The following is a 16,095-nucleotide window of genomic DNA, read 5'->3' on the forward strand; positions in this document are numbered from 1 at the left end:
TGGGGACAAGGGCCTCGGAACATCCGGGGGGGGGGGTGGTGCTGGGTGCCTGAGCCCTGTCTGGGGCGCCTGGAGTCAAGGGTGAGGGGCCTAAGAGCCCCCAGAGGTGCTGACACCTGCGACCTTCTGGGCGGGCCTGTGACACTTGACTTTTCCATTCTCATTGCACCCCTGTCCGCATTCACTGTTTTCTCTGTCCTCCATGTTTTCATGACCCAAAAAGAATTTTTTTTTTTTTTTTACTTTTTCCGTGTTTTTTTTTTTTAAAGTAATTACAGAGCAGGTAGTCGTTGACGCAAACCTCCCTTCAGTATCAAAAGAGTCTGTGGGCCAGGTGAGGGCTGGGGGTGAAGGGGGCAGGGCAGGGTGTCTGGAGGCTCTGACCGCGCGTCTGTCTCTTCAGTTTCGAGGGCGGAGGGGCGGGAGGGGGGACAGGCGTCAAACTGCAAAAAATGAACCGTAAAAGGAAGGTTGTTGGGGATGAGGGGAAAGGACACCCCCCGAAAAGCTCCGCTCTCCCCTGGAAGGCGGAGGGCCGGGATGGGTCGGTGGAGAGCTCGAGGAGGAAAAGCGGAGGGTTCCAGCCACTTCTCCGGAATCCCGCAGCCCCTCCCTTCGCCTGGGGTGGGGGGGTGCGGCCAGAACCGCCGGGGGCCCCGTTCCCGGAGCCCCGCCCTGTCCTCGCGGGGGGTGTGAGCCGCCCTGGGGTCCGAACGCAGGCGGGGCTGCGACCCCTCCTTCCCCGACCTTCCCTGCGAGGTCCGGGCGCCAGCGCGGGGGGCCGGGGCTGCGGGGAGGGTCCTGGTGTGGCCCGAGCCCCGGGGTGGTCCCCCCCACCCCACCCCACCCCGCCTGGCGGCTTCAGATCTGCGTCTCTTGCACGTTCTCCTTGGAGCCACTCTTGAAGAGCAGAGGTTCGTGGATGGAGTTGAGCCCTGGGGGGCCCTTGCCCCCGCAGCCCCCGCCGCTGGGGTTGCCGCTGTAGTGCGCCTTGAAGGCGGCCGCCACATAGTGGTGGTGGTTGAGGTGGTCGCGCTCCAGGGCGGGCAGGGCCAGGTGGCTGTCCCCGCCGACGCCCCCCGCGCCGGCCACGGCGGCGGCGGCGGCCACGGACACGGCCGAGGCGGCAGGCAGCTCGTCCTCCACGTTGATGATCTCCACGGTGCGCGTGGGCCCGTGGTGCTTGTGGAGCTGGTGCTGCTTGCGCAGCTTGTAGAAGGCCACGAGCATCACGGCGGCCATGAACGTGATGGCCACGAAGCAGCCGATGATGATCTTGGTGGTCTTCATGACGTCGTCCAGGTCCTTGAGGGCGTTCTCCGTCACGTCCGTGATGGGCACCGTGAACGCCTTCTCCGTGGGTCGCGAGGAGCGCGGGGCGGGTGCCGTGGTGGACGACGAGGCGGGGCCGGCGGCGTCCCCGGGCCGGCCCCCGCCCCAGACACCGTCCGTCGTGGGCCCCGGCGGCTCCTTCTCCGTCCCCCGCGGCTGCAGGGTCTCCTCTCCCGGCTGCGTCTCCAGGGTCTCCACGGTCACGGTGGTGAAGTAGGTGTAGCCGCCGCTGCCGCCCCCGCCGCCGCCCGGGCTGCCCGGGCCGCCCCCGCCGCCAACACCGCCGGCCGCCACGGGGTCCACGGCCGAGACGTTGAGCGTGGCGGAGGCGGTGGTGTTGCCGGCCGAGTTCGTCACCATGCACGTGTACTGGCCCGTGTCCTGCACCGTGACGTTGGTGAAGTTGAGCGTGCCGTCGTGCAGGACGGAGATGCGCACGCGGTAGGAGCCGTGGGTCATGAGGGTGCCGTTGGGCGTCAGCCAGTTGACGGAGGTCATGGAGGTGCCCGTGCGGCACTTGAGCTCGGCCGCCATACCCTCGGTGACGTTCAGGTCCGTGGGCGGCTCCACGATGACCGGCGCGTAGCAGGTGAAGTGCGACTGGTCCAGCTCGCCGATATAGCGGCCCTTGAGGCCGGCGGGCGCGTGGCAGCGGGCGCAGCACGTCGTGTTGCTGGGCACCGTCTCCTTGAGCCACCAGCTCAGCCAGAGCACGTCGCAGTTGCAGTGCCAGGGGTTATGGTTGAGGTGGACGCGCTCCAGGCGGTGCAGGGGCGTGAAGAGGTCGTGGGGCAGCGACATCAGGTTGTTGTGGGACAGGTTGAGCTCCTCCAGCGACTTGAGGTCGTCGAAGGCGTTGCGCTCGATGGTGGCCACCTGGGCGTGCATGAGCCACAGCTTGCGCAGGCTGGTGAGGCCCTGGAAGGAGCCCGGGCGGATCAGGTCCAGCCGGTTGCCCGACAGCTCCAGCTCCTCCAGGCGCACCAGGGCCGTCAGGTTAGGGATGTCCTTGAGGTTGCACATGCCCAGGTTGAGGTAGCGCAGGTTGACCAGGCCCTCGAAGGCCGCCTCCGAGATGTACTCCAGCCGCTTGAGCTCGCCCAGGTCCAGGCGCCGCAGAGACGGCACGCGGTTGAAGGCGTACGAGGGGATGCTCTCGATGGGGTTGTTGCGCAGCCAGAGCTCCCGAAGCTTGGACAGGTACTCGAAGGCCTGCGTGGGCACCGTCGTGAGCCGGTTGTCGAACAGCTCCAGCGTGTTGAGGCTGGGCAGCCCGTTGAAGGCGCCCACCTCGATCTTGCGCACCAGGTTCTTGCTCAGCTGCAGGATCTCCAGGTGCCGCAGGTGCTTGAACGTGTCGGTGCGGATCACCTGCGGTGGGGGAGGGGAGACACCGTCAGCGCGGCCCCTGCGGCGGCTAATCACGCCGGAGTCCCTTGCGCCCGGCACGCCACCCCCCCCCCCCGCCCCCAAGCGAGTGCAGAGCCGCGCCCCGCCCCCCGGGGCCTGTAACCCTGAAGACTACCTTGGGGAACCCTTTGTTTCTCCCCGAGGCAGACGCAACACACGTGACGCACGTGATACACGTGGCACCCCTGGGCCCGCCTCTTCTCGCGTGTTTCCCGGGCGGGAGAGGAGGGCCGTAGTCCTTCCCCGGTTTGCGGCGGGCGCTCACAGATCCTGTGTTCACTGCGGCCTAACCAGACGCGACCCGAAGGTCTGTCCGCCGCTCAGGGACCCCCACGGTGTGCGCGCCCCAGGGAACACTGCGGCAACGAGGAGGAAGCAACTGTCCCTACACACGGCCGCTCTCAGCGGCGGGCGTCCTGTCGAGCAAGAGAAGCCGGACACGAAGGCGCGCCGGCGGTAGGGTCGTGTCCGTCCCGCGTCCGACCTGTGCTAAGCGGTCGTCTTTGAGTGTGGTGGGGTCAGGGGTGGAGGCCAGGCTGGCAAGGGGCACGAGGGAACCTTCTGGGGTGATGGAAAGGTTTTCAGCTGGGGTGGTGGCTGTCTGGATGAATAAGACTGCCAAAGCTCCCCAAACTGTACGGAAAACAGGGGCATTTTGTTATATGTAAATTACACCTCAGGAAAAAAAGATTAAAAATACTCACACCAACAGCTAACAGGCACTGAGTCCCTCTTGGGCACCAGACACCATTCTAAATGCCTTATGGGCAACAACTCATTTAATCCGCCAAACTGTCCTACGAGGTAGGTACTTACTCAATATCTGGAACTATGAAATCCATAAAGCTCCAAAAACCAGAAGATTTTCCCTAACTTTGGCACCAAATGCCATACGGTGGTACAGCCCGATCAGAACTCACGTGAAGCTAATTTAGAGCTTTTTATTGAGCCCACTCATGTGACTGTTCAAACACTTTACTCTGGAAATAGTCCCACACTTGCTAAGAGGTAGAGGTGGGGGAGGAGTATAAAATATGTGCTGGACGTTAGGGCCTCACCTTTTACCAGCAGATGTCAGAACATCTGGCCTCAAGGGTTTCACAGGAGGGATTATGACTTATCTCCATCTTAGCGGGAGGCAGAGAGAGGTGCAGTGACTTGCCCAAGGTCACACAGAAGGAGATGACAGACTTGCTATCCGGCTGAGGTCATCTCAGGGGTTGACCATAGTCTGAGGGGACTCCAGAGTCCCTGCTCTTAACCCCTGAGCTTGGCTGCAGCCTCTCCAGGTAGGGCCCGAGGGGCCGCAGGAGGGGCAGTGCTGGGCTGGGCATGGGAGGCAGAATCTTACCAGATTCTCCTTAGTAGTCCCAGTGCGGGGCACACTGAGGTGTGACTGACCATGTAGCCATCAGATGGCTTTTCTGAAGGCTAATTAATGCCCTGGGGAATGCTTGCGTTATAATAGTGGGGGGGGGGGTGAGAAAACTCCAGAGAGCATACTATGTGGATTTTATTTTCTTTAAAGTTTGAATTTTTACATAATCCCTACACCCAGTGTGGGGCTCGAACTCACAACCTTGAGATCAAGAGTTGCGTGCTCCACTGACTGAGCCAGCCAGGCGCCTGTGACTTTGTAGAATTTTAAAAAGGGGGCGCCTGGGTGGCTCAGTGGGTTAAAGCCTCTGCCTTCGGCTCAGGTCATGGTCCCAGGGTCTTGGGATCGAGCCCCACGTCGGGCTCTCTGCTCGGCAGGGAGCCTGCTTCCTCCTCTCTCTTTGCCTGCCTCTCTGCCTACTTGTGATCTCTGTCTGTCAAATAAATAAATAAAACCTTTAAAAAAATAATTTTAAAAAGAAGCTGAGCAATTAGGTGTACTCATATACGCACCAAAAAAGACCATAAGTACGTACTCCAGGCTCTTCTTGGCAGTGAAGTCCAGCTGTCGGGGATTATGGGCAACTTTTTATTTACTTTTTTTTTTTTAATATTTTATTTATTTTGACAGAGATCACAAGTAGGCAGAGAGGCAGGCAGAGAGAGAGGGGGAAGCAGGCTCCCCACTGAGCAGGGAGCCTGATGCGGAGCTCGATCCCAGGACCCTAAGATCGTGACCTGAGCCTAAGGCAGAGGCTTAACCCCTGAGCCACCCAGGTGCCCCTATTTACTTATTTCTTTAATGAACCCAAATTACTTTTATCCTAAGTAGAAAAGCATTTTTAAAAGCTTTTTTAGGGGCGACAGGTGGTTCAGTGGCTAAGTGTCTGACTCTTGATCTTAGCTCAGGTTTTGATCTCAGGGTCATGAATTCAAGTCCCGCGTTGGGCTCCATGCTGGACATGGAGCCTACTTAAAAAAAGACAAATAAGTAAAAATTTATTTTTTAAAAAGACTGTAGCTGAGAGGCACCCAGCTTAAGGAACAATAATATTCCTGACACTGTCATAATCACAGACACAACAGCCACCTTACGTCAGGGCTATTCAGAAATACAATGTGAACTACATAGTACTTTTAAATTTCCTAGAAGCCACATTAAAAAAAGAAAACCAAAACAGGTGAAATCAATTTTAATAATATATTTAACCCAATATATCTAGAATATTATGATTTCAACGTGTAATCAAGATGAGAACTATGAAGGAGCTATTTTATCCTCTTTTTGCACAGTCTTTGCACATGTGGTTTACAGCCCTTGCACTCAGTGGCCCCGTGTGGCCAGTGTGGCCACTGTGTTAGGACGAGGTTACCAGGTGTTTCCTTGCGTCTTGGAGGCTTTGTGAATGCAACTGCGTTTTATCCTCCAGCAGCTTTTTTTTTTTTTTAAATATTTTATTTATTTAATTGACAGAGATCACAGGTAGGCAGAGAGGCAGGCAGAGAAAGAGGAAGGGAAGCAGGCTCCCCGCTGAACAGAGAGCCCGATGCGGGGCTCGATCCCAGGACCCTGGGACCATGACCTGAGCCGAAGGCAGAGGTTTAACCTACTGAGCCACCCAGGCGCCCCTCCAGCAGCTTTTTGAACTAGGACTGTTAGTGCCTGTTTCCGAAAGGCAGGAATGGAGGCCCACGGACGTGGCCAGTGGCTGGGACATCATATGCGCCGTGAAGACAGAGCCCAGTTCTCGTCCCATTCCCCTCTCTCCTGGCTATGGGGCCTGCTGGTTGGACTCTCTGGGCCTCCCATCCAGGGCTGGCTGTGAAGGGAGAATGAGAGCCACTTTGGAGGCCACAGTGCGATCACTAGAGAGTATGCCGGGGTGGGGGGTGGGGCCTTGTTGTTGGTGTTCAGTAACGTGTGTGCCATTGGGACAGAGCCCGGGGAGGGTGGCTCTTGGGGCAGAGAACCCCTTACCGCACCATCTAACTGAAAATCAGAGACGTGAGCCTGACACGCTGGGGCCCAGCAGTCCCCCGTCGCCCCTCTGTTCATGACTCCTTGTCCCATCCCTTCCTCTCCATCCCATGGCCCAGCCCCACCTCAGCCTCCTCCTCTCCCACCTGGACATCCGGCCCCAGACTCCTGTTTATGCCCACACCCCCAGTCCCTCCAGGAGCCCCATTATTCCCAGCGCAGGTTTCTCCCACTCCACACTGATGACCAGGAATGACTCCGACAGTGCCATCCCATAATAAGACACTGTCTCCGCCCTCCAGTGGCATCGATGGGCTTGGCACAATCTCCCCTTCCTCTTCCAGCGTCACCCCCTCTGCCCTTTCCTGCTCTCAGCAGGTCCCAGAACACAGCCTCTGGGACTCTGCACTCGCTGTTCCCTCTGCCAGGAAGACCTTCTGCACTTTCTGTCCTCCTGCCATCTGTCCTTCGACACCCAGCTCCCATACTATCACCCCCCAGCTGTCTGTGCCCTTATCATCAGAGTGCAGGCCCCCTCCAGGGCTCAGAATGCTGCCCTGGGGCCCTTCCCCCCATGGAAACCAGATTCCTGAGGAGAACAGCCCTGGACACCTGGCCTGAGGAAGGAGTCGTTGTGGGCTCAGGATGAAAGGGAGAAATGAGATACTTTTGGGCTGTTACAACTCTGTGATTCTCAGATCATGTGAATGGTTTCCAGGAACAGTGGGATGGAGTCTGGGGGAAACACCCGGCTCAGAGTAGGGACCCAGAAGGGACATCAGCTCAAATCTCCTGCAGACGGGGCCTCAGTGGACATTAGATAGAATAACAAAGCGGATTTCCATATCCCTCCCCCCCTCAATGATAAAAGTAATATATACTGGGGCACCTGGCTGGCTCAGTGGGTTAAAGGCTCTGCCTGCTTCCTCCTCTCTCTCTACCTGCTTCTCTGCCTACTTGTGATCTCTGTCAAATAAATAAATAAAAGCTTAAAAAGTAATATATATTAATTTCAGGAAAAAGTCTTAAAAGGAAAAGAAAAATGAGCCAAAGTACCTCTACTTATATTAACTTACATTAACAATTTGGTATACATCCTTCTAATCTTTTCTCCCTGCATATAATGCAGGGATATATCTCTTTTTCACCTTTTTTTATATTTCACAAAATTTTGGTGACATATTTCCTCCTTGGCCCTGAATTTCCCTTAGTAGTAGTATTACAGTGTAGGGGCGACTGGCTGGCTCAGTCAGTAGAGTGTCTGACTCTTTGATCTTGGGGTCGTGAGTTCGAGCCCCATGTTGGGAGTAGAGATTACTTAAATAAAAATGAAACTTAAAAAAATAGTATTACACTGTATTTTCCCTTTTCGTGATACATGCTTCCGAAACAAATTTCATGGCTATCTAGAATTATTTACCAGGGTGATACCTCCTTTGGGACATTGGGATGGAATTGCCAGGGTCAATTACTTATTTTCCTTAATACGCTTCTGCCTTCTCTAATTTCCTGCAGTGAACATGGCTAACTTTTAGAGTGGGACGAAACCCCAGTAAATGCTATCAGATGAAGGAATCTGGTCTAAAACTCTCTGGTGGCACCTGCAGGATCTGGGATGGAGGTGGGGGGATCCAGGGGGAGGAGCAGAACATGCTGGCAGGATGGCCTCCAGGAGGGCTGGCCTGGGGTCTCTCCAGGCAACAGGGTGTGTACCCAAGACTGGGGCCTCAGCCCCAGGACCCTGAGAGGCCCTGGGACCTGGCTGCTGTGGTCCCGTGGGTGGCTACAGCCTCGGTTCCCTCCTAGGAGGAGCACGGGGGAGACCGGGCTAATCCCATGAGGTGATATCCAACAGCAGCAACAAAAAGCTTCCCTGATCAAACACGTCTGGAGCCGCACAGTCCCTCCTGGAGGCGCCACTGCTGTGAGCTGAAAGTCCGAGAAGTCTTGTGGGGAAGGACGGTTCCACTTTGCTCCACTCTGGGTTTCCCAAACATCACAAGCACAGAACCCTCCTCGCAGGGTGCCTTTTATCATCGCCCTGGGAAACGCTGGCGCGGCACAAAGCAGGCCCTCACTCGCCAGCAGGTTCTATTAAAATAATAGTGACGACGACTGAGGCAGCAGGAGGAGGATCCCATCATTGCTAATCACCAGGGGGAGAATGCGGTGGGCTCTTAAAAGGTTAGACTTGAGAGTTTGGACCTAGAAATCCAGAACAAAAGGGCTGCGGGTCCAGGGGCCAGAGACAACTTGCCCTCACCTAGTCTCCATGGCACTTAGCTCTGGGGCCTCCCCAGTTCCCCGGGAACCCATTTGCAAGCTGAGCAGGAAAGCATTGTGTGCCCTTCTGCTCCTCCCTCCTTCCAGGGTCCCTGTTCACAGTGCAACCCCGCAGCCCAGCTTCCTGGTGGAAGGCAGGCCTGCAGCCCTCCGTGGCTCCCCAGTGCTCTCAGAGGAAATTCAGCCCTGCTTGGCCGACTTCTGCTTGCCTCTCCCCTCCCCTCTGCACAGCCCCCTGCCCTTGGCAATCCTCACTCTGGTGACATTTCAGTCAATAACCACTCCTAGAACTATCTTTGCTTATGCTGCTCTCTTCTCAGGATGTCCTTCCCTTTTTGTCTGCCTGGAAAATTCCTGCTCACTCCCTTGGAGCCAGCCCAAATGTCCCTTATTCATTCATTCATCCACTGCTTTTTTATTGCATGGGGATAAAGCAGTTCTGAAGGTGCAAATGGTGGGGGGGGGCACTCATTGTGAAAGGGCATCGTGATGTCGACCTTACAGGTGTCCCTGAGACTCAAGGGAATCACTGACATTTGCTCAGCACAGGACTTGGCACTGCAGGTGCTCACTGAGATGAGGTGACAAATGCCAGGCTCTGGGCTGGGCATTCGTTTGTCACCTCAGCTGTCCCCCACCAGCCCTGCAAGGCAGACTGTTGTCAGGCTTACTTTTCAGAGAGGGAACCGGCTCAGTGAAGTCCCACAATGAGGATGCCGCAGACTTGGGGTGTGTACCCGGAGGCTGAGGCTCAGTGAGGTCCAGTGACTCAGTAGGGAATCCCACCGTGCCCACTGGGAAGTACACAGCTGGGATTCCAGCCCACATCTCCCTGGTCCTCTGGATGGAGAGACCACAACTACCGTATGTCCATATGTCCGTATGTCCGTAAGGTGCTTGCTGGCAGAGGCTGCTCCTGCTCTGTGAGCTTTGTCTCAGGAGTGATGGGAAGGGCGTGTGTGAAGGGAGATGAGGGGCATCTCCAAGGGGGGTGGGGTCCCTCCAATCACTTTACTAATGTACTTGAGAGCTAAGCAGGACGGGGGTGTTGCTGCAAAGGGAAGCCTGGTTTTATTGAAGATGTGCTGTTGGGTTGCTTTAAATAGTGAGGGCTTTTATTTTTACCAGGATTCCAGTCAGTTCTCCCTCCTCTGCAGGATGCCTGGGGGAACAGCCTAGTGGGGAGTTGCTGGGTCTGGGTTTGAATCCTGGCTTCGCTGCTGACCAGCTGTGTGACCTGTGGCGAGTGTCCTAATATCTCTGAGCCCACTTTCCTCATAGGTACTGCAGGATTACTGTGAGACTTGGACAAGATCTAGAGTGCTTAGGACATGGCAAGCATGCAGAAATATATATATTTAAAATTTTTGATTCAGCTCATAGTGATCATGACCATTTGTCCAAGTCTGGGCATCCAGTTTCTTCCTCAGCATCTTTCTTCTACATTGGCTAACATGTCGTTCAGACACCACCACATCCTTGTTCACAGTCCTCCCGTGGCTCCCTATCACTCTCGACCTGGGGTCAGAGGCCCTGTAGGACTGTCCCAGTGCCTCTCCTCTACTCCAGCCACAGGGAGAGGTGTGAGTTCCACACACTTGCTGTGCTGTGCCCAACATCTCTGCCTTTGCACAGGCTATGCCCTCTGCCTGGGATGCCATCCTCATCCTTGCTCTCTGAGAAATTTCAGTTGCCTTCCCCCAGTAAGCCCCCTGTGTTTCCCTGATCACTAATGTGTCACGCACGTTCTCTTACCATACTGGCTTAATGCATCTTTCTCCTTCGCTAGGCTTTGAGTCTTTATGAGTGGACACCATCTGGATGGTTTCCACATTCCCTGTCCCCTAGTTCCTGGCCTCCTTCAGCCAAGTGTGTTGAGTGAATGGGCCAGAATGGACAAGGGTCTGATTTGGAGAGCACCCCAGTTGTGTTAGTTGATGTGTACCTGCACACCTTTTGGCCTGGGTGACAATGCCAACGTGTTGAAACCCTCAGTGATGGAACTGGTTCCAACTAACTGTTTTTTTTTGTTTTGTTTTGTTTTGTTTTTTGTTAACATTTGCCATCTTAATTGTTTTCATCCATACTGACCTGCTGTCTTAGGTGTGTCTTTTGTATTTCGTTTTTAATATAGTCTTAAAAATCTCCGTCTTTTAACTGGAAGTTTAGTCCATTTACATTTATTATAATTACTAGTACGTTGGGAATTATTCCGTTATTTTGTGCTTTTTCTTTGCCTGACTTTTTGCAGCCTATTCTTTCTCTTTCCTGTCATCTTTTCCATTGATTTCCTTATTCCATTTCCCTTATCTACTATTTTATAATTTTTAATAAAAGATTTTATTTGAGAGTGAGCAAGTGAGAGAGAGCACAAGCAGGGGGAATGGAAGGCAGAGGGAGAAGCAGATTCCATGCTGAGCAGGGAGCCCAACGTAGGGCTCCTGGGATCATGACCTGAGCCGACGCAGACAGTTAACTAAGGCACCCAGGCGCCCCTCTAGTTTAGAATTCACGTATTTTCCCTTTCTCTTATTTTAGTGGTCACCCTTAAAATTTAACATGCATACCTGAAGACCACTGTTGGCCAGTTCCTCTCCTCTCCTCCCAAGGAGTACAAGGCTGATCCATCCCTACTCTGAAACAGTGTCATCCTAGGCAGGTTCCCGATGAGGCAGAAGGGCAAAGCCATTACTTGCTAAGTGACTGTTGTGTACCAGGCCCTGTACTAAGTGCTCCGAGGTGGTGATCTTAGTTCTTGTGGAAATCCTGTCACGTGGGGGTTGTGGGCCACATGTCTCTGCCTCCCCTCATGTTTGATAGTTTACTGCAGAGAGGAAAAGTTAATCTGCCTTCAGTCTCGTAGCTCTGAAATAGTGGAACCAGGACTCGAAGTCTGCTTCTCCGCAGTCTAAATAAATATGAAGTCTCCGTTGTGTCCACCCACCCTGAGCCAAGAGGGCTGGGCTCTCTGTTGTTTTCAATGTATTCTTTGAGCTGTGGTGCCTGTTCATGATTCAGCCATACCCACGTGTTGATTTGCTCATTTGAGAGATATTCTTTGAGTGTCTGCTATGTGTCAAGTATCTTGCTGGGCTCTGGGGATCCAGCTGTGGACAAGAAAGACACAGCCCTGACTTCCCAGAGCCTGACCTCAAGTGGGGGGGACACTAAACATAATAATTATGCAAATGATCATTTGAGTGGCCATGGTGTAAGCAGCTCACAGGTGCTGCCCTGCCTGCAGGGGGAGAGGCAGGTGTGGGCCGCTCCACAGCACAGTTTGACATCCCCCCATATCCGGCAGATAATCTTAAACCCGGGCACTCTTGTGACCACTGGCCCAGAGGAGGATGGACGCAGTGGGGACTGGTTCTTGGAGAGGGCAATTTCCCCGGTCCTCCTGGCCTGACACTGGGCCTGGAAGGACACTGATGTTCTGTGATGTTGCAGAGGAGGTAGTCCTGGGGTCTCGCTTCTGACAGGCACCTAATAGCCAAGTACCCACAGCCCCTCACTCCTTCAGCTGAGCCCTCCTCCACATGGGCCTGACTCTGTGCTTAGTGACAAGGGTATGGATGCCAGTTAGGCAAGGGAGGGTGACCCATTGAGGACCACTCCCAACCCTGAGGGGGAGCCTCTCCTCTCCTGTCATCCTGGAAGTTGGCCTGTTCTTTAGGGGACTTTCCGCTTCAGCTATGGTAGGTAAACATAACTAACACCGAAAAGCCCCACTGCATTCTGTTGGGGTTTTTAAGAAAACCATCAAGAAATCCTTTATTAAAAATTTAACTGTGATAGGAAATGATTAAGTGAATTGTTCACCTTAACGCTATGAAGATAAATTGTTTTTCTACATTTTGAATGTATGAACTGATAACAAAGTTAGTAGCTTACTGTCTTCTCTTGTGAGTGTTCTTTGCATGCACAATTTTAAAAACATTGTAGTTTTTCTGTACCAAGTGCTTTTGTGATGACTTCTTGTAGTTCCTCCTTCCCTGCGGCAAGGGCCTTGTGCCTCTCTTTTCAATTGGGATCCCCTTGAGGGAATCTGGCAAGCTTGGGGGCTCCTGCACTGAGCCACCTGGGCCTAGACTCAGCTTCTCGGGGCCTCAGTGTCCTCCTCCGTAACATGGGCACAGGGGTCCTGAGGACTAGGTGAGAACAAGCCTGCATCACAGTAACCCAGCACAGCCCAGGGACACGGTGGCCATTTAGAACACAGCATCTCCTCCAGTGAAATCCATAATTGTTTCTGTCAACCTTACACTTTTGCTGCCCAGAAACAAGTTCTAAACCTGTTAGAAGTTTCCAGGCCGTGCTGGCATTGAGCTCTACTGGCAGGTGCCAGAGGCTCTGTGCTCCACCTTCCAGGAACCATGCTGGGTGAGGGCGGCTGGAGCCAACCTCTCAGCCCCCACAGGCTGGCCTTCCACTGCTGCACAGGGCGGTGGGTGGGGAAGGGCTCTGGCCGGAGCTCAGCGGCCCCCACTATCAACCCAAGAGGAGAGCGCCCAAACTGCTCTCTTCCTCAGTACCCCGGGCAGACTTAGACTTGTTTTGTGCCTGCCCCGGCCCTGCTGACCCTTTTTGTTGGCACACCGCTGGAGTCCTGATGGCTGACCATTTACTACCTCTGCGACTGGGGGTCAAGTTTAGGCCTGCTCCCCCATCTGTGCAATGGGGATTATAAAATCTACTTCCTAGGATTGGTGAGAGGATGAAATGCCTTTTCACACATTAGGAGCTTAGTGCCTGAGCGCTCCTGTCACTTTCCTCCTCCTCCTCCTCCTCCTCCACACCTGGGCTCATGCTGTCCCCTCCTGGAACACCACCCCAGCCTCTGCACCTGCTCAGGGCACCAGTCACTCAAAGCTCTCTTAGAAACAAAACAAAAACCTTCTCCTTGCTAAGGCCTCCTAGACGTCCTTGCCCCATGCCTGCCTCTTCCTCTCAGATGCCGGCCCCATTCACACAAGAGTGTGTCCACTCACCCCGGCCTATTCTGCTCTCTCCTGCCCTCCTGTCCTCTCCTCCCATTCATGCACCAAGGAGGCCTCCTGGGCCAAGCCCTGCCTGCCCCGTTGGTGGAGTCTGGCCTGTTCCCCACCTCTGCATCCCGACCCCCAGCCCGGACAGGCATCTGAACCTGGGTGCAGATAATGCCTGGGGAGGGGAGGTAAGATCTATATCAGGAGCTAAGTGCACCCCAGCTTTGCCTAAGGCAGTGAGTGGGTGGGGTTAGGAGAAGGCTGGGGGGTGGTCAAACACCTCCTTCCGAGGGAGGCTCCCTGCCTCTGCCTGCCCCCAACTCTTTGCTCAGCTCCCACCTCCATCAGGAGCACATAGCACAGGTCCCTTTCACTGCACCTACAGCAGAGCCTGGCACACAGGAGTTGCTCAATAAAGGAATCAGCGACATGAACTAGGGGACGCAGACTGACAAGCCAGGGCCAGGCAGACACAGGAGGGGCAGACCGTGCAGGGAGAGGGACTCATGGTCCCAGGGCAGCTTCCAGTGTGGAGCCTGCTTCCGTGTGGGGAGGAGACTCCCTTCATGGTGTCTCAGGACACCAGCCCATGGTGTCACAGTTGTGAGGATTCCACTAAATATCTGGAACCCGCGAGGAGGGGAACGTGGCTGTGGCCTGTCAAGGTCTGTTTTCCGCCAGGCTGGAAGGGCAGGGCTGGGCAGTGTCTGGGCCCAGCAGAGGGCGGACCCGAGTGTGGTGTGGCTGGGACAGGGACAGGCCAGCCTGGGAATGGTCTTTGGGCAAGGGGAGCACGGGCCAGTTTAGAGGCCAGGGATGATGCAGTGACCCTGACTGTGGATGGGAGGCCTGGAGGAAGCTGGGGTGAGTGTCCTGATGAGCAAGGACAAGGCCAGAGCAGGGCCTGGCTGTGTGGACAGAGTCAGGACTCTAATACTCTGTTGTGATTGTATCACCAAGGATACAGAGAGCCCAGATCACTGTGAATTAAGCAACGTCTGGAATAGTGTTGAAAAAGTCCAGTTCTCAAGCTAGACTGCCTGGGCTAAGTCCCAGTTCCTCTCCGAACTGTGGCCTCCGGCACAATGGCCTTCCTCTCCTACACCACAGTCCCCCAGCCTATGAAATGGCGTAAGAACGGGACTTACAGGGCTGTTGTGGATGGAGCCTGGAGCATGGCTGGGGGCCACACACACACCCCTCTTCCCCCACCACCAGGTGAGAGGCGGGCTCAGAGAAGTGATGTAATTAATGGAGGGGGAGACATGGCTCTTCTGTCTCTCAGGCCTCAGCTACTCAGCTGAAACATGGGGACCCCCACCGTCCCTCTCCTGGAAGGCCACACGGCTCTGCAAGATGGCAAGACGTTCTCTGATTTGTTAAATTTCATGGTTGCGTTTTGGGCCAGTGGTGACTTGACAAGTGTGCACACGTGTGATCAGTACATTCGGGATGCCATGGGGACAAGGGGGCCTTGATCTGACTGGGAATTCAGGGAAGGCCCCTCTGAGGTTGAGACATTTCCCTGAGTCAGGAAAGACCAACGTGACCGTGACAAAGGTGTCACCATCAACACTTGCTAGAGCTGCTCAGCGGCAGGCCACTTGCCAGGGGCCCCTGCTCGGTCCTCCTAAGTCAATATATATACGCTGCCTCGTGTGACGCTGCACGCCCATGTGACCAGCATCCCCCACTAGCACACAGTGGCACTGGGTACATGCTTGTCTAAAGAGCTAAGGCACGGAATTTCTCAGCAGCTGTTATTATCCCCATTTCGCTGATGATGAAACTGAGGCCCAGACGGGTTCGATAATGTGCCCTAGGAAGAAGAGTGGAAGAGCATTCCAGAAAGAGGGAACACCAAGCATGAAGGCCTGAGCTGAGTGGGAGGGGCAGGGGGCCAGCAGGGCCAAGTCCTGAAGGGTTCTGTCTTGGGCAGGCTCAGTCGGGGAAGGTGACAGGTGGGACACCTGGGGGACTGAGCTCTGCTGGCTTCGGACTCCAGCAACTGTGTGGCTCGCTGACAGTGCCAGGGGTGTGCGGTCCGGCCCAAGCCCAAGGCACTCAAGGAGTTCCCCTGTGCCTGCACTGGCTGTAAATCTAGAGTCAGGCCGAGGGGGAACCCCACACCGGAAACCAGCCAAATGCCCATCACTAGGAAACGGAAGAGAGCCTGGTAACTTCATCAGACAGAATATCATCCAACGATAAAGGGGTAAGAGGGGAAGCACCGTGGCTACGGGGTAGGACAAGGAGGAGCCCTGGCAGCCGCGGGGAGCAAACAGAAGCCAGGCAAGCAGGAGTGTAGACACGAGATTCTGTGCGTGAGGCTCAGAAGTGAGAAGTCCGGCGAGGGGCTGTCTGACTTGACTTCCGGGAAATGGGGGAAGTAATCCTTTCCTCCTGCGAATGCCGAGGTCCCTGCTGGAAGAGCACTGGCAACCCACACCCCCAGGGCCAGTGCTCGGGTTTCTCTTCCCTTTTCTGGGGGCTGCTGAGCAAATCCATCTTCAGCTTGTGCAGTCTTTTGTCCGTATTATTTTTAGGTATAACTTTTCCTTGATTACAAAAAGTACTCAGTGCCCTCACTGAAGAAGATTTAGATACCGAAAGGAGCGAGAAGAAACGCAGCATCCAGCAGATCAGTGGTGCGAAGAGAAAGGCCGTCTGAGCAGTTCTGAGTGGTCCCTGCATTTTATTTTTGCTTTCCGTGCAGTGTTTAAAACA

General features: G+C 54.8%; 1 protein-coding gene across 4 annotated transcripts in view; it reads right to left on the minus strand.

Moving 5' to 3' along the window:
• Positions 1–837: 837 nt before the first annotated feature.
• The window catches only part of LRRC4B (leucine rich repeat containing 4B), a 39,213-nt gene continuing 23,955 nt past the window's right edge, over positions 838–16,095 (minus strand). For all 4 annotated transcript variants that reach the window (XM_032839218.1, XM_032839217.1, XM_032839216.1 and 1 more), the window contains one exon: positions 838–2,703. In XM_032839218.1, coding sequence (XP_032695109.1) covers positions 862–2,703 — 1,842 coding nt within the window. In that variant the 3' untranslated portion in view covers positions 838–861. The remainder of the gene's footprint in view (positions 2,704–16,095) is intronic.

This window comes from Lontra canadensis, unplaced genomic scaffold, assembly GCF_010015895.1.
Source record: "Lontra canadensis isolate GAN:19392208 unplaced genomic scaffold, GSC_riverotter_1.0 scaffold107, whole genome shotgun sequence".
Classification (NCBI taxonomy): domain Eukaryota; kingdom Metazoa; phylum Chordata; class Mammalia; order Carnivora; family Mustelidae; genus Lontra; species Lontra canadensis.